This window comes from Scyliorhinus torazame, chromosome 7 (genome assembly GCF_047496885.1).
Source record: "Scyliorhinus torazame isolate Kashiwa2021f chromosome 7, sScyTor2.1, whole genome shotgun sequence".
NCBI lineage: Eukaryota > Metazoa > Chordata > Chondrichthyes > Carcharhiniformes > Scyliorhinidae > Scyliorhinus > Scyliorhinus torazame.
The window spans coordinates 118,465,761-118,491,033 of NC_092713.1; the positions used below are offsets into that span (position 1 = coordinate 118,465,761).

The following is a 25,273-nucleotide window of genomic DNA, read 5'->3' on the forward strand; positions in this document are numbered from 1 at the left end:
TAAAATAATGGAATCGCTGGTCAGCATTCCATTCGTGTTTACCTAACACGTGAACCTCCAGCAAACAAAGGCAGGAATTTACATTTTAAGTAAGGTCATGCCCAAATTGATGTTCTTGGTTGCGTTTATTTGAGCCCCGGCACCAGGGGGAGCACTTCCTACACACGCGCAGATATTGTTAACAGTGCTGCAGGAGTTAGTGCTGTCTCAAAAACTCAAGGCCAGGAGAGTGAGACCAGGACAGGGCAAAGTAGTGGTCGTGGGGAACCCCAACGCGTTTTCGAGCAGGAAAGTCTATTAACAGGACTGTAGCAACCAAATGTAGTCTCCCGGGAGAGGGGGCGTCGAACTTTGGGCACAGCAAGGCGCCACAAACAGTACTGAGAAATGACCCGCCGCTCTACCTTTGAGCAATGGTGTATGAGGTGTAAATATTGGCAAGGACAATTCCAAATAAGCCGTATTTATTTGGTTACAGGAATTACATGAAGGACACTTCACTAACCAGGCGCTGCAATTGTCCAGATACCTGAAGTTTTAGCTGTGAACTTTTGCGGGTTATCTTTTTCTCCCAACCCCATTGGGGTAATAATTTTGATAAATAATAGTGCTGCCCGTCGAGCATTCTCGGTCATGCTGTTGTGAGTCGCTTCAAACAAAAATGGTTTTGAGTCAAGAGGTTGATTAGGATGCACTCGCGTAGAGGTAACCCCACCACATTTGCACGCTGGTTCTTCACTCTGGGCTGATTTGAATGAATGCTGAAGAGTAGAATATAGAGTTGGGAGTTGCTTTTCCAAGGCAGCACAAGGTTTTATTGGAGCAGTTGAACTTGCTCTAAAGAAAGCCGCAGTTACTGTGAGTTACCACACTGTTCAGGAATCTAGACATTCCCGTGATGTCCGGCGTGGAGTTAAAACAGGAGATTATGCCATTTGTGCAACTTTCCCGAGGAGTAAAATATCCCACAAGATCAGAAGTTGTTTCTTGTAACATGTCTGGCGAAATGTTTAACAAGACAAAAATCAGTGTGCATTCACCTCATCTGCCCAGGCGTGAGAAGGCAGGAAGCTAGTTTTTGCCTTATTCCATTTCTTGTTCCATCAGTTACCGGGTTGGTGTCATCAAAAGTGGTGTTCTCTTTGCTGGTGGCACCATCCTCCATGGAGTGGTTCAGGTTCCACCTGAAAGACAAGCAAATAAATAATTCCAGGCAGGAAATGGCACTTTGCAGATAAATAATGCATCATCTCCAGGACCGAGTCATACTGTCGAGCAAGACGGTCCCATTCCATCCACTTATTATAATATCGCAATGGTAAATGTCCTTGTGGTGTAACTTGTGAATTAGCCGGGCGCAAACATATGAAACAGTCATTGGTTGCAGTGCAGTCCCAAACCACACTAATGCGAGCTGGAACTCTGAAACTCGATACCAGAACCCAGCATGAAGACTATTGGTTCCCGTTAGATTCTGGCCACAGCAACGGGTCATTTTTAAGTTAGACCTTCATGTGTATCAGAATCCACTTAACAGTGTCAGCGAACACCCCATCTTCAGACTTCGCTCCCAGACATTACCAATAAAAGGATTATATTCTTGTACAGAAAGTAAACATAGAATTATCTCAAAATCAACCAACCAGATGAGAAAAAAAAATCTTCGAATTACGGGAAGTCGTGGCTTACCCAACTAAACACTGCTTTCAAACACCGGAGTATTTTCAAATATTTTTTTTAATTAAGGGGCAATTTAGCGTGACCAATCCACCTACCCTGCACATCTTTGGGTTGTGGGGGTGTGACCCACGCAGACACAGGGAGAATGTGCAAACTCCACACGGACAGTGATTCAGAGCTGGGATCAAACCAGGGTCCTCAGCACCATGAGGCAGCAATGCTAACCTTGTCGCCCAAATGCCAAAATATTTTTTAAAGATGCCAGCGAATTTGGTTGTGTGTTCAACCAAGCACTTCAAACATAGAATCGCTACTGTGCAGTAGGAGGCCATTTGGCTCACCGAGTCTGCACCGAGCCTCTGAAAGAGCATGGATATTCATGGTTGGGCTCGATCAAGGGTATGAACATTACTAACCGTTCTGTCTCTATCGTACAATAGAGATGCATAACATGTAAAAAGAAATTCCGACTTCCAGTGAATGGCTGAAAGGATTGCACCGCAAGATTTCAGGTTACAAGACGTTTATTGTAACACACTGAAAAACATTGACTAATCACTTTCAGCAGGCAACTTATTCCAAAAAGATTCTCCCCCCCCAACACTCAAAACAACATAAAATCTCCTACAATTGTACTTGAATTCTGTCCTTTAAGTAGACACTTAATTCACTGGGCACCAATCTAAAGTGATTCTTAGTTCCTTTCCAGGCAGATAACTTCGAAACCTCAAACTGACTTACCAGTGTAGAATTCTCTGGAGATCCCTCCCTCTAACCAAAGCTAGGTGAATCTTCCAGCTTAATTTGAACCCTCACGACATCATCCCTTCAATCCAAATGCAAGATCCCACCCACATTTTGTGTGGTGAACAATAGAGATTTGCTGTCTCTATTTCCCTGACTGACCTTGACGATGAGGTTGAGTGATTTGTTAGGAAAACCTATAACCTGATCCTACAATGGCTTCCTATGGAATCTTCCCTTCCATGGCAATGTGAAACATTAAAAAAAAAAAATGCATTTTATTCAAACTTGTATCAAAGTAGGTTACAGCAAATAAACAAATAAACACCCCGGGAAACATTCTTCCCAACAATCAACTATACAGTTTGTACAGATTTTTCTCCTTTTTCACCCCCCCCCCCACCCCCCCGCGACGAACAGCTCCTCAAACACGGTCACAAACATCCCCCACCTTTTCTCAAACTCCCCTGCTGAGCCCCTCAACTCATACTTTAACTTCTTTAACCACAGGAAGTCATACAGGTCACCCAACCATGCTGGTGCCAACCACCACTCCAGCAAAATTTGTCGCCGTGCAATCAGAGAGGAGAAGGCCGAGACATCGGCCTTCCACCTCTCCATGAGCTCCGGCTTCTCTGAAACCCCAAATATCGCCACCAAAGGGTCCGGGTCCACTCCCTCCTCCACTATCCTGACTAAGACCGCGAACACTCCCGCCCAATTTTTCACAACCCCAAAACATGTGCGCATGATTCGCTGGCCCCCGCCCACACCTCTCACACTCATCTGCTACCCCCTGAAAGAATCCACTCATTCTCGCCCGAGTCACATGAACCCTGTGCACCAACTTAAACTGTATCAGGCTCATCCTTGCACAACAGGAGGTCCCGTTTACCCTTCGTAGTGCCTCACTCCATACTCCCCAATTGATCTCCATTCCCAACTCCGCTTCCCATTTCTCCTTGATCTTCACCACCTGCTCCCCCAGCCACTTATATATATCCCCAATTCTTCCCTCCACTTCCACATCCGGAAGCAGCAGTCGCTCCAGCAGCGTGTATCCCGGCAATCTAGGGAACCCCTTCCAGATCTTTCGTGCAAAGTCCCTAACCTGTAGATACCTGAACTCACTACCCCTCGGAAGCTCTACCCTCTCCCTTAGCTCCTCCAGACTGGTGAATCCTTCCTCCAAATACAAATCCCTCACCTTGACCAGCCCCACTTCACTCCCCTCCTGTATACACTGTCCATCCCCCCCAGCTCTAACCTATGATTCTCACACAGCAGCGTTAGCACCGACATCTCTTCCACCCTAAAATGCCTCCTCAGCTGATTCCATATCTTCACCATGGTCTGCACCACTGGGCTCCCTGAATACCTACGTGAAGCCATTGGCAATGCTGCCGTCACCATAGACCCCATACAAGATTCCCCCTCCAACCTAACCCACTCTACCCCTTATCTTTCTCACCACAGCCGCAGCTTGTCCACATTCGCCGCCCAATAATAATGAAGCAAGTTTGGCAACGCCAACCCCCCCTGCTGCCTCTGCAGCAGGGTCCTCCCCACCCTCGGCACCTTCCCCGTCCATACAAAGTCAGAGATGATTGTGTCTACTTTCTGAAAAAAGGCCTTTGGTATAAAGATCGGGCGAGCCTGAAATATAAACGAGAACCGTGGCAGAATATTCATTTTCACCACTTGGCCCCTCCCCACCAACATTAAGGGCAGTGTATCCCACCTCTTAAGATCCTCCCTGGCCTCCTCAACCAGCTTGGTTAAGTTCCACTTATGGAGCCCTGTCCATTCCCTCGCTACCTGAATCCCCAAGTACCTAAACCTATCCCTCGCTACCGTAAATGACATCCCTCCTAAATTAGCTGGCAATGTGAAACATATGGGCCTTGTATCCAGGTAGAAATGCTAATTAGCTTCCCTCTAGACTCCCTAACTCCATTCCATGTTGGAATTGAATGTTTGTTTCCATTAGCAGGGGAGACTAGGACCCGGGGGCACAACCTTAGAATAAAAGGGAGTCACTTTAGAACAGAGATGAGGAGAAATTTCTTCAGCCAGAGAGTAGTGGGTCTGTGGAATTCATTGCCACAATGGGTGGTGGAGGCCGGGACGTCGAGTGTCTTTAAGACAGAAGTTGATAAATTCTTGATTTCTCGAGGAATTAAGGGCTATGGAGAGAGAGCGGGTAAATGGAGTTGAAATCAGCCGATTGAATGGTGGAGTGGACTCGATGGGCTGAATGGCCTTACTTCCGCTCCTATGTCTTATGGTCTTTTGGACAGATTAAAGTATAACTGTTTACAAAACCGAACATGTCCAACACCTCCCTGGTATAAAGAGACAGCACAGCCACTCTAGCCAATGTTTACAGGTGTGAATATCTTGCACCTTCTTCCCAGTAAAGCAAATGGACCCCCTCACCCAAACGTCTAGTTAGCAGAATTCAGAATAGGTCTCATGACCCCCATCATTTCTCCATAAAACATGGAAAAATACAGCACAGAACAGTCCCTTCGCCCCACGATGTTGTGCCGAACGTTTGTCCTAGATTAATCATAATTATCATAGAATTTACAGTGCAGAAGGCCATTCGGCCCATTGAGTCTGCACCGGCTCTTGGAAAGAGCACCCCACCCAAGGTCAACACCTCCACCCAACACTAAGGGCAATTTTGGCCACTAAGGGCAATTTATCAAGGCTTGTAATGGTTTGTTCCGCCTGGGGAAAAAGTCTCTGACTGTCTACTCTATCTATTCCCCTGATCATCTTATAAACCTCTATCAAGTCGCCCCTCATCCTTCTAATGAGAAAAGGCCTAGCACCCTCAACCTTTACTCTTAAGACCTACTCTCCATTCCAGGCAACATCCTGGTAAATCTCCTTTGCACCTTTTCCAAAGCTTCCACATCCTTTCTAAAATGAGGCGACCAGAACTGTACACAGTACTCCAAATGTGGCCTTACCAAAGTTTTGTACAGCTGCATCATCACCTCACGGCTCTTAAATTCAATCCCTGTTAATGAACGCTAGCACACCATAGGCCTTCTTCACAGCTCTATCCACTTGAGTGGCAACTTTCAAAGATGTATGAACATAGACCCCAAGATCTCTCTGCTCCTCCACATTGCCAAGAACTCTACCGTTAACCCTGTATTCCGCATTCATATTTGTCCTTCCAAAATGGACAACCTCACACTTTTCAGGGTTAAACTCCATCTGCTACTTCTCAGCCCAGCTCTGCATCCTATCTATGTCTCTTTGCAGCCGACAACAGCCCTCCTCACTATCCACAACTCCACCAATCTTCGTATCGTCTGCAAATTTACTGACCCACCCTTCAACTCCCTCATCCAAGTCATTAATGAAAATCACAAACAGCAGAGGACCTAGAACTGATCCCTGCGGTACACCACTGGTAACTGGGCTCCAGGCTGAATATTTGCCATCCACCACCACTCTCTGACTTCTATCGGTTAGCCAGTTCGTTATCCAACTTGCCAAATTTCCCACTATCCCATGCCTCCTTACTTTCTGCATAAGCCTACAATGGGGAACCTTATCAAATGCCTTACTAAAATCCATGTACACTACATCCACTGCTTTACCTTCATCCACATGCTTGGTCACCTCCTCAAAGAATTCAATAAGACTTGTAAGGCAATACCTACTCCTCACAAATCCGTGCTGACTATCCCTAATCAAGCAGTGTCTTTCCAGATGCTCAGAAATCCTATCCTTCAGTACCCTTTCCATTACTTTGCCTACCACCGAAGTAAGACTAACTGGCCTGTAATTCCCAGGGTTATCCCTAGTCCCTTTTTTGAACAGGGGCATGGCATTCACCACTCTCCAATCCCCTGGTACCACCCCTGTTGACAGTGAGGACGAAAAGATCATTGCCAACGGCTCTGCAATTTCATCTCTTGCTTCCCATAGAATCCTTGGAAAAATCCTGTCAGGCCCGGGGGACTTGTCTATCCTAAAGTTTTTCAAAATGCCCAACACATCTTCCTTCCTAACAAGTATTTCCTCGAGCTTACCAGTCTGTTTCACACTGTCCTCTCCAACAATATGGCCCCTCTCATTTGTAAATACAGAAAAAAAGTACTCGTTCAATCTTACCTGAAATGAAAGACACAGACCCAAAACATAATAATCTTAAGACTTCATATTTGTATGTGATTCATCTGGTCCAGTTTACCCATTATGGTTGAATAAACTCGGGTTGTTCACACTGGAACGACGGAGGTTGAGGGGCGACCTGATAAAGGGCTACAAAAGTACGAGGGGCATAGACAGAGTGGATAGGCAGGCTTTTTCCCAGGGTAGAGGGGTCAATTATTAGGGGGCATAGGTATAAGGTGCGAGGGACAAGGTTTAAAGGAGATGAAAGAGGCAAGTTTTTTTTTTTTTTTTTTTACACAGTGGGTAGTGGGTGCCTGGAACTCGCTGCCGGAGGAGGTGGTGGAAGCAGGGACGATAGTGACGTTTAAGGGGCATCTTGTCAAATACATAAATAGAGGGATACGGACCCCGGACGTGCAGAAAATTTTAGTTTAGACGGGCAGCATGGTCGGCACAGGCTTGGAGGGCCGAAGGGCCTGTTCCTGTGCTGTACTTTTCTTTGTTCTTTGTTCTGAGCTGTGAGCAGAATCTGGTCCGGCACAACCCATTCAAATGCTGTTGGAATCAGGAATCTGTTATTTCATGTTGAGTCAAATTGTGTTCATAGTCATCAATTCATCATTTTAAAAGTTCAGTATGAAGCGTCAAGGGCCTTTTTAACCGCGTTCAGATATTTGCAAGTTAATTTTAATTGTGTAGTCCTTGACAAAGAATTTCTCAACATTTGGACAAGTAGATATGCACTTAACTGAAAATAAATAAATAGTTTTGGGAACAAAGGTGGAATAATTGCTCAAAATGGGGATGGAGTGCACAATATAGGTCTCCACAAGATAATCAGAGACTAGTGTATGCATCAGATGCCAAAGGGCAGAGTGTCTTAAGCACACGATTGGAAAACTCAAACACAGTACTTTAGTCTGAAATACCATGTACAACAACGGTATTCCAGATCAGTATCCAGGATAATACAATAATTTAGGAAGAGAACAGGAAGGAACGGCCACCTGGAGCCAAAATTTGAATGGACCAGGAAACACACATTACTGGAGCAGTCAGAATGATCTGTAATTTTGATAAATCTGAGTAGCAAGTGAACTCCTTTGGAGGGGAAGGTAGTTCTGATCAATATACTGACACAGTGTTGAAAGGGGTTACGTAGGGTTAGGCCTGAAAAATTGCAAAGACAATAAAGAGAATTACCATGCGGATCAATAACTGGCATTTATGCAGCCTCAAAGATAGAAAATCATTCCAAGCACTTCAAGTGAACATTATCAAACTACTTAATACAACACCATGTAAAGAGCCATCAGAAGCTTGATCAAATGGATAGGTTTTAAGAAGCTTCTTATAGGGGAGGTCAGGATAAGGTGTTTAGGGAAGAAAGGCAGCTGAAGGCAGGGCTGCCACTGGTGATGAAATTGAAAATTGGGGCTGTGCAAAAGGCCAGAATTGGAGGAGCAGAGATCACAGAGGGGTGCAGGATGTAACATAGAGAGGTCAAGTAATAGGTTAGCAAGCACACAAGAGACAGGTGAATGGGACTTGGCGGTACATTAGGATTCAGGCAGCAGAATGTTCGATGAACTGAAATTTACGGAGGGTGGAGGTTGATAAGGAGAGCATTGGAACATCAAGTCTTGAGGTAACAAGGGCATGGACGATGGTTTTAGGAGCAGATATGAGGGCAGGGGAGTTGATAGAGTAATATTACAGGAATGGAAGTAAGCGATCTTACTTAGAGATTATGTGGTCATGAGATAAAATATGACAGCAATGGTTGTGAACACTGGTTCAGTCTCAGACTTGCCAGATGGAGTCAGTAGCTAGGTAACAAAGTTTGAATCAAGGACAGTGGCTCGCTCTTAATATTAGGTTGAAGGAATTTTCTGAACATCCTGTAAAAGCTAGTGACAAATCAGACACCAAAGGGTTGAGTGACAAATCAGACACTGTCAAAGGGCGGAGCTGGTGGTGAGGTAGAGTTGGGTGTCGAAGTGCACGCGGAACCTGCCACTATATATTCCTAATTATGTTAACAAGGGGCAGCACATGGTTGAGTATTGGAGGGAACCGCTGGTACATCCTTATGGGACTCTAGGTAACAGCATGATAGTGGGGATGATATGAGAAGGTATTGCAGATGATTCTCTCACAATGACTAGATGAATACAAATTACAGAGGTGTACCATTGCCGTACTGGCCTCCCCGAACAGGTGCCGGAATGTGGTGACTAGGGGCTTTTCACAGTAACTTCATTGCAGCCTACTTGTGACAATAAGCGATTATTATTATAATGGAACTAGGCAAGTACAGTTCCACACAGCCTGATGAGGTTTTGGTGGATGATGTGGTTAACTTAGTTAAAAGTTGCAGAGGGATTGGGAAGGATAGATAGAAAAGGATGCAATTGGTATCATGATTTGCACATGGATTTATGGAATTAGACAGCACGGTAGCATTGTGGATAGCAAAATTGCTTCACAGCTCCAGGGTCCCAAGTTCGATTCCGGCTTGGGTCACTGTCTGTGCGGAGTCTGCACATCCTCCCCGTGTGTGCGTGGGTTTCCTCCGGGTGCTCCGGTTTCCTCCCACAGTCCAAAAATGTGCGGGTTAGGTGGATTGGCTATGCTAAATTGCCCATAGTGTCCAAAATTGCCCTTAGTGTTGGGTGGGGTTAATGGGTTATGGGGATAGGGTGGAGGTGTGGACCTTGGGTAGGGTGCTCTTTCCAAGAGCTGGTGCAGACTCAATGGGCCGAATGGCCTACTTCTGCACTGTAAATTCTATGATCTATGACAGCAATATTAATGGCTGGAACTAGTGTTAATAGCAAAGGTTGTGGAGAGACTGCACAAATATGACAACCTCTCCAATATATGTAGAATCTAAAGAGTTCCTCCAATCAATAGTTAATTCCATTCTTTTTCCCTGGCCACCATCTCAGTCAGCACCAGACTATTTACAACCTCAATATCTTATTTGACACCTAGTTAAGCTTCTGACCCCATACCCTTTCTATCACCATGACAGCTTACCTCCTCCTCTGTAATTTGGCCCATCTCCACCCTGCTTCACCCCATCAGTCCAGCTTTTAACATCCAAAAACTTAATTTAATCCAAAATTCTAATGTCTGTATCCTAACCTGCACATATCTATGTGCAATCATCACCACTTTGATCCACATTGGGTCTCAGAATAGCAAGATTTCAAATCTAAATTCTCATCCAGGTGTTCAAAATCTTCCACATCTTGCCTTTTTTCTGTAGCTATCTCCTTCAACAAATCCACAAATCTCCATCTACAAATGTCTTATGCCCCAAATTCTGTAATTTCCTCCCTGAACTTCCTGGCTTCTTTTCTTAAGACACTTCTCAAAACCAACCTTTTGGTCACCTGTTTAAATATCTCCTCTATGGCTCTGTCGATATTTAACTGTGTTCCTGATACCTTGGACATTTTGCTACATTAAAGGTGCTATATCAAGGCAAGTTGTTACGGAAAATTTAAAACTAGAATGCATATAATTGAATCAGATAACCATGTTGGGAATAGGGAATCTACAGCAAATTAATGTGTAGACTAAAGGAGGAGGTGACAGCAGTAATGCTAATTATGGAGTAATTCTTTATGCAGATGAATATGAGGAGGCAAACATAATTTAGATAATCTTGGGAGTTCTATGTTGGTGACCAAGATGATATTATTGGCATTAAGAGTTCTGGTTTAATTAAAGCAATTTAAAGGGTTTAAACTTGAAAGAAGTGAATTATGATAAAAACAAGAAAGCAAATAACTAAACCTAGATTTAGAACAGAGTTATTCCATGTGAGAGCACAGGAAATGGATTTTTGGATAGGAGTGGGCAGGTCATGAACCATTTTCACAATTGCAAAGGTGGTGGATAAGGCAAATCAGTCCTAGGATTATATGGCACATGGAATGGGATGTGCATCACAGGATTAGATACTACACTTATACACACATTGTTACATCCCAGTCAGAGTTGTGTGCAGTTCTAGTCACGATAGTGCAGGAAACACACCAAGGCACTAAAAAAAGGTGCAAAAAGCATCAGATATTTGAACTACAAGGGGAGATTCTTCTTCTTCTCCAGTTCTCTGTCCGATGGCAATCCGAGCTCCACCACTGGAATGGGGATCAAACCCCATTGCTGTTGGCATCAATTTAGGGGTGGCACAGTGGTTAGTACTGCTGCCACACAGCTCCAAGGTGTAGCCAGTTAAAATGGCTAACTCCCGATTTAAAATGGCGAACAGCAAAGGCTGATGGGAAAGTCAGCCAACAGGACACAAACGAGCAGCTGCAGGTTGACTGTGTATTTACCTCTGGAAAGTCCAGACAAGATCGATACCAGCAACCATCAGCATAACAAAACACCAGCCATCTGCATACTATTGAGCAATCCCCAGGAACAATGAGCAACATTTAGACACATAAAGCAAAACCAAACTCTTTGGCGCCAGCAGAAGCCTACATAAAAGGAGGTAAATGACCACCTCAGGACCGCCCATCGATCAGGGAACCGCTCCAGCATTGGAGAAAATCGAACCAAGTGATTGGGACAAAGTCCAATCACTTGGAACCAGGTACAGGGTCCGCCCCAAAGGCGGGAAGCCCCTGGGGACTGTAAGAATTAAGCCCAAGTTCAAATCGTTCTTCTTGACCGGGTCACTCAGCAACGAGAACCAACCCTTGACAGTGACCGGTTCAGCCTCCGCCGATATCCAGTAAGTCTTACTTCAACGCTCGCTACGAGATAGGCACTCCTAGCTACCAATCTGTACCAACTTCGAATCCCGCAGGCTCAGAACCCGAACGAAAGGCCATTCGTTTCCCTGACCTGGTGGGCCAGTTCCAAGTTAAGTATTGGCCTGTTAGCTGTAGAAGTAGCTTAGACGTAGAATTTGTACATGATTAGTGATTACTGTGTATAATAAATGTGCTTTGATTTAAATCTTACTAAGCAGTGTATTGGATTATTGATCAGTACTCGGACTTGAACCACGTGGCGGTATCATAAAGATACCTGGCGACTCAAGAGCAAAGGTGATAAAACAGCAATTAAACAAAGGCAAAAGTTAGCAACAAAGGTCCCAGGTTCAATTCCGGCCTCGGGTGACTGTGTGGAGTTTGCACTTTCTCCCCATGTCTTGCGTGGGTTTCCTACGGTTGCTCTAGTTTCCTCCCACAGTCCAAAGATGTGCAGTTTAGGTGGATTGGCTATGCTAAATTGCCCCTTAGTGTCCAAAGGTTAGGTGGGGTTGTTGGGTTACAGGGATAGGGTGGAGGCATGGGCTTAAGTAGGGTGCTATTTCCAAGGGCTGGTGCAAACTCGATGGGCCAAATGGCCTCCTTCTGCACTGTAAATTCTATGATCTGATCCACACTAGTCAACCAGGCAACTGAGCCAACCTCAACCCCCCCCCCCCCCCCCCCACACCCCCACCTCTACCCAAGGAGTCGGAGTCACTGTGGCAACATGCACTTTTATCTGCATGTTGTAGTCTGGTGCTATGAATAGTGATGGTGGAGTCTGCAATTTCCTTTCCAATACATGGATGATCATGACCCACTCATACTTGCCACTGGTGTATGTTGCAAGTGTCTACAAGTTGATACAACTGTTTGGCCATGTGGTGAACACACTTTCTTTGCTCATCAGCTCCTGCGCTTGAACCCAGAGTTTCTTATTATGAGACAGGGATGCTACCCACTGCGCCACAAGACCTCCTTGCAAGGTGAGATTACAGAAGCGGAATTTATTTCCATTAGAAGACCAAAAGGAGTCTTAATTGAGATACTAAGAGCCTTAAGGGTATTGGCAAGTTGAATGCTGTAAGATGCTTCACCTGACCTGAACCATGACTAAGAGGCACAGAATGATTTCAGACGATGGACGTTCAAATACAATTATTTCAAACAGATCGTGGTCAATATTTGACATGAGCTAATCAGGAAGCCAATGAGATCAGCAAGTTTAAGGAAGGGCTAGATGGACATCTGATGAGAAGTAGTTGAGGCTTATGGTAGCAAACTACGTATTCTGAAGCCTGGGGCCAGCCAAATGGCTTAAGGGTTCATTTCCAGGCTTGTACATTCCCATGTTTCTAATTTACAACTCAAATTTCGAATGCCATAAATTGCGAAAAATAATGTATTCCAAGAGGATTATGACAATTTTTATTCTCAAAGTCAAATATTTGCCATGTTACTTCCAACTAACTCAAATCACATTCTTTAAAAAAAAAAATCATTACTTTATCAGACATAATCTGCCTCGATACACCAATATGAGCTTGACATTTTTGCCTTTAATTTCACTGTGGTTGTGAACTGCTTCATCTATTATTAGATAAGTCTACATTCTGAATCCATCAACATGAGCAATAAAATGGGAGATCTATAGCTTATAAGAATTTCCTATGTAGAAAAGCCCAGCAATAATGTTTTCTCTCTGCAAAATCAAACTGATTTAGTTAACCATTACACATATAGCTGATGACTGAATTCATGACCAAGATGTAATTAGGCTATCATTACTGAACTGGTTTTCAAAATTGGACTTCTGCGCACCAATATGTTGTACTATATGATTGCAGGTTTATATCTAAAATTCTTGTAGCAATTACCTTGTTCCAATTAAGAAATCAACCCAAATAGCCTCTCCAGGAGTGAGGAATAAAATAATTCAGTCACTCAGGCCACTTTTTCAGCCTCTCACTGACAGCTTGCTCAAGGGTGACATATGTGGGAGCTTGTCACTTCTCATCTCCTGAACTTAGAATGCTCTGCCATAAGAAACATGCAAAACACCATCAAAATCATCTAGTTTTACACTCGGTGATAATATGTATTAATTGCTGATGTTTCACCTGTGGAAACAAATCTCAAAGCCTCCCTAGATTAATGGGATGATGTCTCCTTTGTTTTCTGGATAAATCCAGTGAAATGAGCATGGACAATCTCAATCCAGTTTCTAATAGACAGCTTTAAATTGACTGATGTGGGAAACTAAAGGCATATTGCTGGGCAAAGTTTGAAGGCTTAACTGAATCTAACCATGAAATACATAACTTGGGTAAGCTTAGTGTTGATGCTGGATATCTGAAATAGAAGCACTTCCTTTTGATGTAATGGAAAAATGTATTCCCAATTGGCAGCAGTGATATCCCCCTGAGCACAAAAAGGTATTTAGGATCTAAACCATTAGAACCTGCCTCTCTCTGCTTCCAATTTTCTTTTTAGATGAAAGGGTAATCTAATTGAGGAGTTCATGATAATTAAATGGTTTGATGGGTTAGATGGGACAGAAACTATTTCCTTTGTTGGAAGAGTTCAAACCAAAGGGGCATAGCGTAAAAACATGGAAAGAATGGCAATTTTAGAAGTGGGATGATAGATTAGGCAAAGGTATTGGGACCATGAAGGCTAGAATGGGTTAAGATACGACAGACCAGGGCAGCATGTGGCGCAGTGTTTAGCACTGGGACTGCGGTGCTGAGGACCCGCGTTCAAATCCCAGCCCTGGGTCACTGTCCATGTGGAGTTTGCACAATCTCCCAGTGTCTGCGTGGGTCTCACCTCCACAACCCAAAAGTTGTGCAGGTTAGGTGGATTAGCCATGCTAAATTGCTCCTTAATTGGAAAATAATAATAATAATTGGGTACTCTAAATTTATTTAAAAGAAAAAAAAAGAGACTACAGACCAATCACGATCTACCGCAATGGTGGAACAGGTTGGGAGAGCTCAGTGACCTACTCCAGTTCCTATTGGGCAAGTAGTTAGCAAGGATGCAATGTACCGAACCTCATTGAATTATATGAACATACATTAACACTGCAACTGATCTCCAGGTAACTAAATTTATGCATTGAAATTCTAAACAGTAGCCAACAGCATACAATTTTACCGAAGCAGTAAAAGTAAACACAGGACACATTTACATAATAATTGAAATTAAATTTTAATTATTTGGATACAATTAAAGGAATACTGGCCTATAGTAGGAAAGTTAATTAAAAACATTTTAAAACTCCTTTATACACAGCATGAAAAATATATGTGCTTTTAAGCTCTATATCTTCCAAACGTAACTTTTCAAGAGGTAGAATCTTGACAAAACATTTCTGCTGCCCACATGTACTGTTAAATGTACAACCATCATTTCAAACAGCAAATATTACAATAAGTATACTATAAACAAACTCTTCACAATGATTCTTTTGACAGCTATAATTATATTAAAATAATTTTAATATATTGATAACACTACAAACAAGGTGTTCAAATTAATTTACAAACTATTTCTTTCAAACCAATATTTTTAAAAATTAAAGGCTTTGCCTTACGCATTCCAACTGACCTGGTTGGTTTAAGAAAAATCCATTCAATTGGTGGCTTAAGTACAAATAGCTGTGTCACTTTATCAACTGAAGTAATTTATTTTGAATATGGACATTTCATTTACAGACTTCAGATTACTGAAAAAATATTATACAATGTTGTCAAAACTTTCATATTCTGAATTATACACAGTTCATAAAGAGCAAATTAAAGAAAGTTACTTTTGAATTTTATCACCATTACCTGAATGGTACTTTTACTAAAGCACTGAAATGTGAATGCATTAGAACACCTGGGATGAACAGGGAAAGCACAATACTTTTATTTAGGATACCAAATATATATATCTATCAAAGTGAAAATAATTAACATTTTATAAAGCTGGTATTGGAACCCAAAATAAATTCAAGTTGACTTTGCATACAAATGTCAAATTTCACACCTCACATCGTAGCTGTACATTTACATTAGGCTGGAGAGAGGTTTTTATTTTAACTAACAGTTCGAAATTATACCCTGTCTGGCTGTTTAACAGAGCTGTAATTTCAGCTTTCGATAAAAAAAAAACCTGTAAATACCGGTCTTCTGTATTTAAAACTTAACTACATCAATTTTTAAAAATGTTATATTTTGTTCTGGTACTCTCCTAAAAATTTAGGAAAGAATAAGCCATCACCAATTTCTGACCATTTAATTTGGGATCATAGTTTATGATGCTCATATTTAATTTTATTTTCTATTCCAAACCTCATTCTTTCTTCCATCCCTAAGCCTGATTACTGGTTTGTTTTAGATGGCCTGAAGGTTGCAGCAGTTTGAACAACAGACTTCCTCAGAGCCATCAGTAATGCGTCTTTCTGTAAATGCCTCGCCAGGCGCAAAGTGGAGGATATTGCTGGAACAAGATGCTCCATTAAGCAACTTGGTTAAAACTAGTGACAATCAGTGCAGGAAAGTGCAAGTGACAGCTGAAACTAGAACTCAAACTTCTAGATCCTGGGGTTGAGATCCTAATCTCTACTGCTACAGCGGTTACAATTTACAGTTGTAAAAGAGGTACAGAATCTCTTTCTACATTCCCCTTGCTGTAACACACCTTTTAAATGGCTGATGCCCAAATTTTTACTTTTATTCAGGACGCCGTAAGTTTCTTTGCAAGAATCCAAAGTTATAAAGCCGTGCCTTATTTGCAATGTAACGATTGCTTACTTTGGCGCCATCACCAAGACCTGTAATACCATGAACCAGTCTGTGATACAAGGATTTGTATTGTTGGTGGGAATGGCGCTGGTAAAACAACACTGTTAAGAAGGAATTGCAGCAGCCAGACATCACATGATAGTTACATTTTAGATGTTTTAAAATTTTAAATGTTAGTTAAATTCCCACAAATAACAGTACAGCAAAAAAAAATTTTTTTTTTTTTTTTTAAATAGAACTAGAACTGGAATCTTAAAGGTTTGCATTACTTTTGATTTATCAGCTCCCAATACTTGATGCAAACTGCAGAAAAGTCCTTCTCAAAGTATTGCCAAGGCAATGCAGCAATTACTGGCCATTTACAAATCTTTAAACATTAAGGTTGCCTAGTTTCTAGCCCAGGAAGATTAGTCTTCACTTTAGTTTCTTTGCTTTTTCAGACACAATATATTCCGTTTTCAGCGAAGTAGTGATGCTTTAGTACTGAACATATTCAGATTGAAGTGACTGCAAAAGAAAAATAACTTCGGCTTAAGAACATTTAAATTTCTACTGGATATTACAGGAAAAATTAAAGCAGTTGATAGCCATTGAATGAAACCAATGTACTGTATATTAAAAAGTAGTCAACTCCTCGCATAAATATCAAGAATGTTATTGGTTATCCTCATTGTTCAGTACCTAACCTCACATACAAAAGGTCTAAGGTTTGATCCTAGTGTTAACTTGCAGAAAGATTAAGTGGTAAGAACATTGTACAATTAATCAGTCTCAATGCCCTGGAGGGAATTACAGACAGAGGAGTTGGGGAAATTAAAGAAAAGGGAAAGTACCCTGCTCGAGTCATTCAGGAATCTCAGCTGGATGTGCACAAAAACAGACATTCGGTAAGCAAATGACAGGACTGGCTTGGATATCCCCAAATATCCAATTGTTCCACACGGTTGCTTGGGTACCCTGGGGATATCTGCCAATTCTGGAATCACACCCCAGTAAGGAATCAGCAACTTCAGCAGAATAGGAAATGGAAGAAAAAGGGGGAAATAGAAAGGGCAAGATAGAATACTAATTAAGGGGACTTGGGTAATTTAGTTGTATTCACTAGTTAAGCACATCCTTTATAATTACATCTAAATATGAGCACTATCAGCTCACTGCATTTTTAGTGTTCCTTAATGTCATGTTCATTAATGACTGAAACTAATATCTTCATACACTTTTCCTCATTCATTTAATGTAGCTCATCCTCAAAGCACCAGCAAATAAATTTTTTACAAAGTCCGACAAAAACATAAGTTGGTAACTGCACACAGGATTAAAATGGGTTAGTGTTCATCCGTTGCTGCAAGCATTAGGTACACATAATATTGTAGCCCAATGTGCTAAAAAAGTAATGAGTTGAAAGGTGTTTTTTTTTTTAAGAATCACCATAATCAAAAATATGTTATGAGCACAAAAGTGTCAATCTGTCCAGATAGCCCTTTTGCAATCAGTTTGATCAGTCGGTTGCTTAGAAGGGAGTCAAATGAAAAAAAGGGATGTCCGAGGGAAATATTTGACTGACTGTAGTATCTAAGATAAAGATGAGAGTCAAATCCAGGAGGGAGTGATTTCCAATCCTTTTGAAGGGCAAACTTCTCATTGTGCCCTGACACTTGACTACCTGCGTTCAGATCATGAAAGGCTTAATGGTGCAGTACAACTACATAAGTAGCAACCGTTTTTCCACTGGTCAATTTTATGTTGAAGGCTAACATGAGACGTTTTTGACATGGAGGAGAATACTGTAGGATATATGCTCCTTTTCATGGACTCAAAATGATACCGCACAAAAGGAGGCAATTTTGTGCTCATTTACAGGTTTATGTTGATTGAGTGTCAGTTGTGGCTCAGTTGGTAGCACTCTTTTTTCAAATGTATTTTATTACAAACAGGTGTAAAAACAGTAACATATACACCAACACACTCCACAACCTCACAATCCAGTTTGTAAATTTCCCCCCTTTTAACCCCTCCCCTCCCCCCTTCCCCCATGACGAACAGTTCCTCAAACATTGTCATGAACAACACCCATCCTGTCTCAAAGCCCTCCTCTGATTTGATCTTTTCCAACCGAGAAAGTCATACCAACGTTGCCAAATTCCACTTGTGCATCGTAACCCATTCCCTTTTGTGACTAGAACCTTTCCCTAGCTACCTTAAATGGCAACATCCCCAAGTTGGCACCCAGCCCCGCCATATTCACCAGAAACACCTCACTCTTCCCGACATTTAACTTGTACCCAGTGAAGGCCCCAAACCTCTCCAATATTCCCATGATTCGACCCATACTCTCCAGTGTCTGCTCAGGGGGATGTAAAAGATGTTGAAGAGTAGAGGTGATATCCTCTGTGTCATAGCTGACACATATCCCTCAATCAACATCGCAAAAACAGATTATCTGGTCATTATCACATTTCTGTTTGTGGGATTTTGTTGTGTGCAAAATGGCTACTCCATTTCCTACATTGCAAGAATTACTATGCATCAAGAGTACTTAACTTGCTATTAAGCTGGTTGAGGTGTCTAGTGGTCGCAAAAGTACTTATATAAATGAAGTCTCTCTTTTCTTGAAAGAAAGAAAACTTACTTAATTTTATAGCCTGAATCATAGTCTGATAATGGTTATTCTTCTGGCCACCAATTAAGGAGAAGAGGTGGCACATAATACATAAATTAAAACAAGTAGTTACAAGGGCTCATTGCTTGACCTCATAGTATTTTTAAACTTGCATAGCTACTGGTTATTGAACATCACATAATGGTTATTAAAGGCACAAATTGTAACCCTGAGAGTGGGCAGCAGTGCTGAAACTGAAGGAATAACACAAATCCGAACATGTAACACAAAGCACGGGAATAATTACAATGAAGACAGATAATTAACATTCCTCCTCTTACATATAAATGAATTCTACTACTATGCAAAGTGGAAGGTGGGAAAGGTGAGCCCAACTGGAACTAGAGAATGAGCTCACAGATATTTTGTGGAAGTGCTAGATAACTATATGTAGTTGTCTTGCAAATAGAGCGGAGAGATTGGGAAAGCACAAAATTAGAGGGATGCAAATATCTTGGAGTCAGAAGAGATTGTAATAGAGATCCAGAAGGATTTGAAAATGAATGAGAATTTTTAAAATCAAGACATTGCTTGACTGGCAGCTAAAGAAGACCAGCAAACACAGGAGCCTGGAGTTTCCCCTACTGGTGCTATCAGGAAAATGACTGAATTACAGCTGAAATTAAACGATTTACAACTGCAGGAAAGTCAGACCTTGGTTAATTACTTCAATTGGCCGTTGGTCACGGCAGATCGTGTGAATCTATATGACCACAGGTGATGAAACCCCATGAACAGGCACAATTGTTGGAAACTCACCCTTCTGACTGTGTGGCCATGTATTGTTGTTGGGCGTTGCTTCGGGTAAGGAGGCTTTGAATTAGTGTAAGAGATTGCAGATTCTCTTGCATAAAATTGTTATGGGTGCAAGTGACACAAACTTTGAAAACGTATAGTACTGTTTAATTTGACTTTGCCCTCATTAAGCTTTTAAAAAGGCCAAAATTATGCTAAAGAAAGATCAGGTCAGAACAGATGTTATTCCAAAACTGACCCTGCAGGATAACATTATCCATTTCCAATCACTCTGTAAATCTCTTCAATTCCTACTCGAATAGTGGCTGCTATGCATGAAAAGCAAAAGTACAAACATTTTCACAAATAACACTTTCAAAAACTTAGTAAGCTACTAGATAAAAAGCATGATAAATTGTGATAAGAGGAATTCTGTTTCTAGTGGAAAACATTAATGGTAATAGAATACGTAAGGTGTCAAGCCATAACGCCTTAGACACGGTAGAGACCGTAGATCACATGCTTACCATGAGGTTGATGGCTTAAAACAAATGAATAATACATTCATTGTTTATTTTGGAAATAAAAGTGACTGAGAAAGTAAAATGTGACATAAAAGTAGAAAAATCGGGATGGCACGGTGGTTAACACTACTGCCTCATGGCGTTGAGGACCTGGGTTCGATCCCGACCCTGGGTCACTGTCCATGTGGCGTTTGCACATTCTCCCAGTGTCTGCGTGGTTCTTACCCCAAAACCCAAAGATGTGGTTAGGTGGATTGGCCACGCTAAATTGCCCTTAATTGGAAAAAAATAACAGGATTCAGACCGCATTAAATTACTTTACACGTAAATAACTTTTAGTATGTAATTAACTACTGATTATACACAGTGGTTAGCACTGTTGCTTCACAGCGCCAGGGACCTGGATTCGATTCCCGACTTGGATCTGTGCAGAGTCACAGCGCCAGGGACCTGGATTCGATTCCCGACTTGGATCTGTGCGGAGTCTCCACGTTCTCCCCGTGTATGCGTGGGTTTCCTCCGGGTGCTCCGGTTTCCTCTCTCAGTCCAAAGATGTGCAGGTTAGGTGGATTGGTCATGCTAAATTGTCCTTAGTGTCCAAAAAAAAAGTTAGGTGGGGTTACTGGGATAGGGTGGTGGTGGGGGCTTGGGTAGGGTGCTCTTTCCAAAAGGCGGTGCAGACTTGATGGGCCGAATGGCCTCCTTCTGCACTGTAAATTCTATGATTCTATACTTTAATTAGTAGAAATGTTGCAGTTAATATTGGAAATTACTTTCCAGAGTATGAATAGCATCATGAACTGACCACCCTATATTTGATATATTGTAGTATATGCATTTGAAATTATTTGAAGATTGTATATATTTTGGAGATTTATGATTGCCAAATTATTCCGTTTGAAGCAATTAATCCAAGATTTGATGATTCCCTAAAAATAAGTAGCACACGTCTTTCAATCAGAAGACAGCTCAACAAAGTAAAAGGACAATTTAATGCAAGATATTTCTCTTCTTGAATTGAGTGGGTCTCTGTAAACCTTTTTGCATCTATTTAGTACATTTAGACTGTCATACTTGATCTGCAATCTGCAAAGACAATTGCCTAAAGCAGCTTTTTGAGGAAGAATATATAACAGAAGTATCTTAATTAGGAGTGTACTACCTCGACGCCTACCACTATCTACAGTAACTCTGTTTAGAGAGAAAAGTGTAATTTAATTTCCATCTTATTAAAAACTAGTTTCAAATACTGGGATATGAAACTATAACTGCAATAGTGGAGCAAAGCAGAATAAATGTCTGAGAAAAGTAAAATTAATCATCCTGATTTTTAACATCTCCTGTACCAATTTCGTCCATGTTCTCAAACTCTCTACTGGGTGCACGTGACATGGATTTCAAGAATTCTCTGATATCTTACCCTTGTGTAAGCCTGAATAATGAGTGTCAGCAGGCCATTTGACTTCAAAGGCAATACGATGGGTGCCCAATTCTGTCATAACTGATATCCACACATTACGTGTAGTCAGTGGACAATAATCAGGTGTAGAAATAGGAGTAATTTATCATACCCCCAGGCTGCTTTGGCTAAGATCAGTTAATCCATCATATGCCTAGGAATTATGACAAGCATATTCCTTATAAAATAAGCAATGTTTAACCCTTAAAACCTTAATTTAATTTAACCGTAAAATTTGATACAATGAGCATTGGTACAGCCACTCCACATACAAGATCCCATTCTACCTCATACATGGCAAAATCATAAACACCTTTTCTAAAAGCTTGTAAAGCACATAAACTTACGGGGTGTGAACGGCTTAGGTATCGCATGGTGACAGGACCAAGGCCACTGCAGGTGGATCTACCGCTGTAATCATCCTTTGGACTTGCACAATTATTGATGGGAATATTGCAGGTCGTGCCACTGTTGCATTTGCTGTGGTAGTTGTTGTTCAGTTCATGGTAATATCTCGCAGGAAGCTGTGAGCTGCTATACAGCTGGTTGCAGGGATAACACGATGTAAAACCTGTCCTAGGAGTTGATGTCATAGCGTTCTCAGTTTCATCAGGGGCAGCATATAGATTCCCTAGTGAACTGCCTAGCCTGGAGTTTATGGAGAAGCTAAATGGAAACAGACAATGGGAAAAGAGGACATAATGTACATGGAAAAAAAAATGCAATTATGAAGAAAAAGAAATGTCATGCATGTGGAAACAAACTTTCAAATATATTTTGTATGTTAAAAAGTGGTCTCATTAAATTTGGTCACTAACATTTTAGGCTCTTACATTTGCAATCATTAAATTCCATAACTACATGCAGGTCACTATTATACACATTTTTAGGTGTTAAAGCTTACTATTTAACTGTCACATAATGCCAATGCCTACTAGAAATATGTTTCTAGAAAAAGACATTTCAGCTAGTCATGTTAATAAGATTTAAAGGTTGTCAAAGTAAATCCATCATTGCAACTTTCAGAAGCAACATTTAAGGGAAGCAATATTTAAAGGGAAAAAAAGTTACAAAATTAAAAAATACACACGAAGGGCATTTTTAGTTTTATTTCTTTCAATTTTCCTTAATACTCACCAGGATGGGTTCACTCCTGGGCTTAGTAAATAGGAACTGAGGATCTGAGGATTTCATAGAATCATAGAATTAACAGTGCAGAAGGAGGCCATTTGGCCCATCAAGTCTGCACCGGCCCTTGGAAAGAGCACCCTACACAAGCCCACACCTCTACCATATCCCCGTAACCCAGTAACCCCACCTAACCTTTTTTCATTTGGACGCCAAGGGCAATTTAGCATGGCCAATCCACCCAACCTGCACATCTTTGGACTGTGGGAGGACACAGAGCACCCGGAGGAAATCCACACAGTCATGAGTAGAAAGTGCAGCCTCCGCACAGACAGTGTCGTTCCCAGGTCCCTGGCGCTGTGAAGCAACTGTGATAACCACTGTGCTACCGTGCCACCCTACGGGCACGATGGGAGCAGTAGGCGGCCAGTTGACCCTATAAGCCAGCTCTGCCATACATAAGAGCATGGCTTATCAGATTATGATCTCAACTCCACTTTCCTGTCTTCCCCACATAACCCTCGATTCCCATCAAATATCTAACTCAGTCTAAATAAACTCAATGACCCAGCCTCCACTGCGTTCTATGGAAGAGAATTCCGCAGACTAACGAAGCTCAGAAAATGTTTCTCTTCCCCTCAATTTTAAAACTGTGCCCCCTAGTTCTAGTCTCTCCCAGAAGAGGAAATAACTGCCTGGTATCCATCCCATCACGTTCCCTCAGGATCTTAGAAGAATGCAAGGTCATCTTATTGAAACATCTAAACTCTAATGGGTATAGACTCAACCTGTTTACCTTTCCTCATAGCATATACCTTTCATCCCAGGAATGGGTTAAGGTGAACATTCTCTGAACAGCTTTTAATGCAGTTATATTCCTTTTCAAATAAAGAGACTAGAACTGTACACAGTACCATAGATGTTGTCTAACCAAGCCCCTGTACAGCTGCAGCATAACTTCCCTATTTTTATATTCCATCTCACTTGCAATAAACACCAACATTCCATTTACCTTCTTAATCACTTGCTGTATCTGCATACTTTGGGATTATGTACCAGGATATCCAGATCTCTCTGTACCACCAGGTTGTGCAATCTCTCGATTAAAATAGTATTCTTTTTATTTTTTCTGCAAAGTGGACAAGTTCACACTTTCCCACATTATACTGCAATCTACCAAATTTTTGCCGACTTGACCTATTTACCTCCTTTGCAGACTCCCTACCTCCTGTTGACAACTTAACTTTCCTACCTATCTTGGTGTAATCAACAAATTTAGCTGCCATTCATTTGAATACTTGATCCAAGTCAGTCACGAATATAGATGATAAGTAGTGGAGACCTCAACGCTGACCCCCGTGACACTCCACTAGTGACAACTTACCAACCTGAAAAAGACCCATTTATCCCTGCTTCCTGTTACTATCCAGTCTTTTATCCATGCTAATATGTTACCTTCTACACCATAAGCTATTATTTTGTGTTGTAATCTTTGATGTGGTTACAAATTGTGAGCTGATGAACAACTCAAATACAACTCAACTGGTCCTGGAAAAATCCAGGCACAATAAGGAGTTTATCAAATTGAGGGTTACTGACCAAAGTCGAAAATCAGGTTAACTGCAGAAAAGGATTGACCAAACAACACAGATCCTAACAAATAAACTTCAATCAAAAAATTAAAACCTCCCTGAGGAAGCAGACATTAATTACCTTCATAAACCTGAACGCTCTCTAAAGGCAAAACTGGCACTTTTAAGCTTTACAAAAAAACACTTTGAAAAAAACCAAGATGCAGATTCATAATCTTCCATGATGAAACTGCTATTGAAAAGGAGGAAGAAAAATTAACTGGATATAGGACTAATTTTGGAAGCATGTGGGGAGCGGGCAGAGATTGAAAAAGGAAAACTCAGATCACAGGAGGGGCAGTGTCAACAAGTGATCTTTCCCCATTCCATTTGGCTAACTCCCCTGCAAATAGATGAGGAACAGCAATGTCCTTCTGCTGTACAAATCCAATCTTACATGTGCACAAATTTTGTATCAGAACATGCTTCCCCACACTGTGAACGTAATCATTCTGAAAATAATATATATAAAAAATTGTATGTGAAGTGCTTTAGAGATGTTGAGAAGCAAAAATGACCTGTCAATATAAAAATATTTCAATATGCAGGTTTACACAAGAACAAATACAGTGGCAGGGTTAACCACTGGAAACTATGCCAGTCAGTTTGGAGTTGCAAACTAACCTATTACGTTTCTTTCTTCAATTTTAATCTTCAACTGGAATATTTTAAAAAATAAAACATTTTATTGAAGTATTTGTGATTTTGTAACAATAACAGAAGAAACAGTGCACATACAAATATAAACATAGTGCAAAGGCCGTCTTCCTCCCTCACAGGTCCCATCTTTCTTACACACTAATCTAAACTAAACTAAACCCTCCCCCTCTCTGCTGACTTCCAACTGGAATCTAATCACGCAGGATTCCTGCCCTCCAATAGCATGACGATGTAGCCTCACTACACATAGGCCTTAATGAGCCTGGGGTTATCAATCTGCCACAGACGATTTTATCTTGACTCAATTATGTCCTAACCTGGTTACTGGACAGCATC

At 41.4% G+C, this 25,273-nt stretch overlaps 1 protein-coding gene across 6 annotated transcripts in view; it reads right to left on the reverse strand.

Moving 5' to 3' along the window:
- Positions 1 to 447: 447 nt before the first annotated feature.
- The window catches only part of cdc14ab (cell division cycle 14Ab), a 333,919-nt gene continuing 309,093 nt past the window's right edge, over positions 448 to 25,273 (reverse strand). For 4 of the 6 annotated variants that reach the window (XM_072511378.1, XM_072511377.1, XM_072511373.1 and 1 more), the window contains 2 exons: positions 21,866 to 22,184; positions 448 to 1,184 (listed from right to left, as the gene is read on the reverse strand). In XM_072511378.1, coding sequence (XP_072367479.1) covers positions 1,125 to 1,184; positions 21,866 to 22,184 — 379 coding nt within the window. In that variant the 3' untranslated portion in view covers positions 448 to 1,124. Of the gene's footprint in view, positions 1,185 to 14,536; positions 16,649 to 21,865; positions 22,185 to 25,273 lie in introns of those variants that run through there. The other 2 variants (XM_072511374.1, XM_072511379.1) reach the window with 1 other exon arrangement.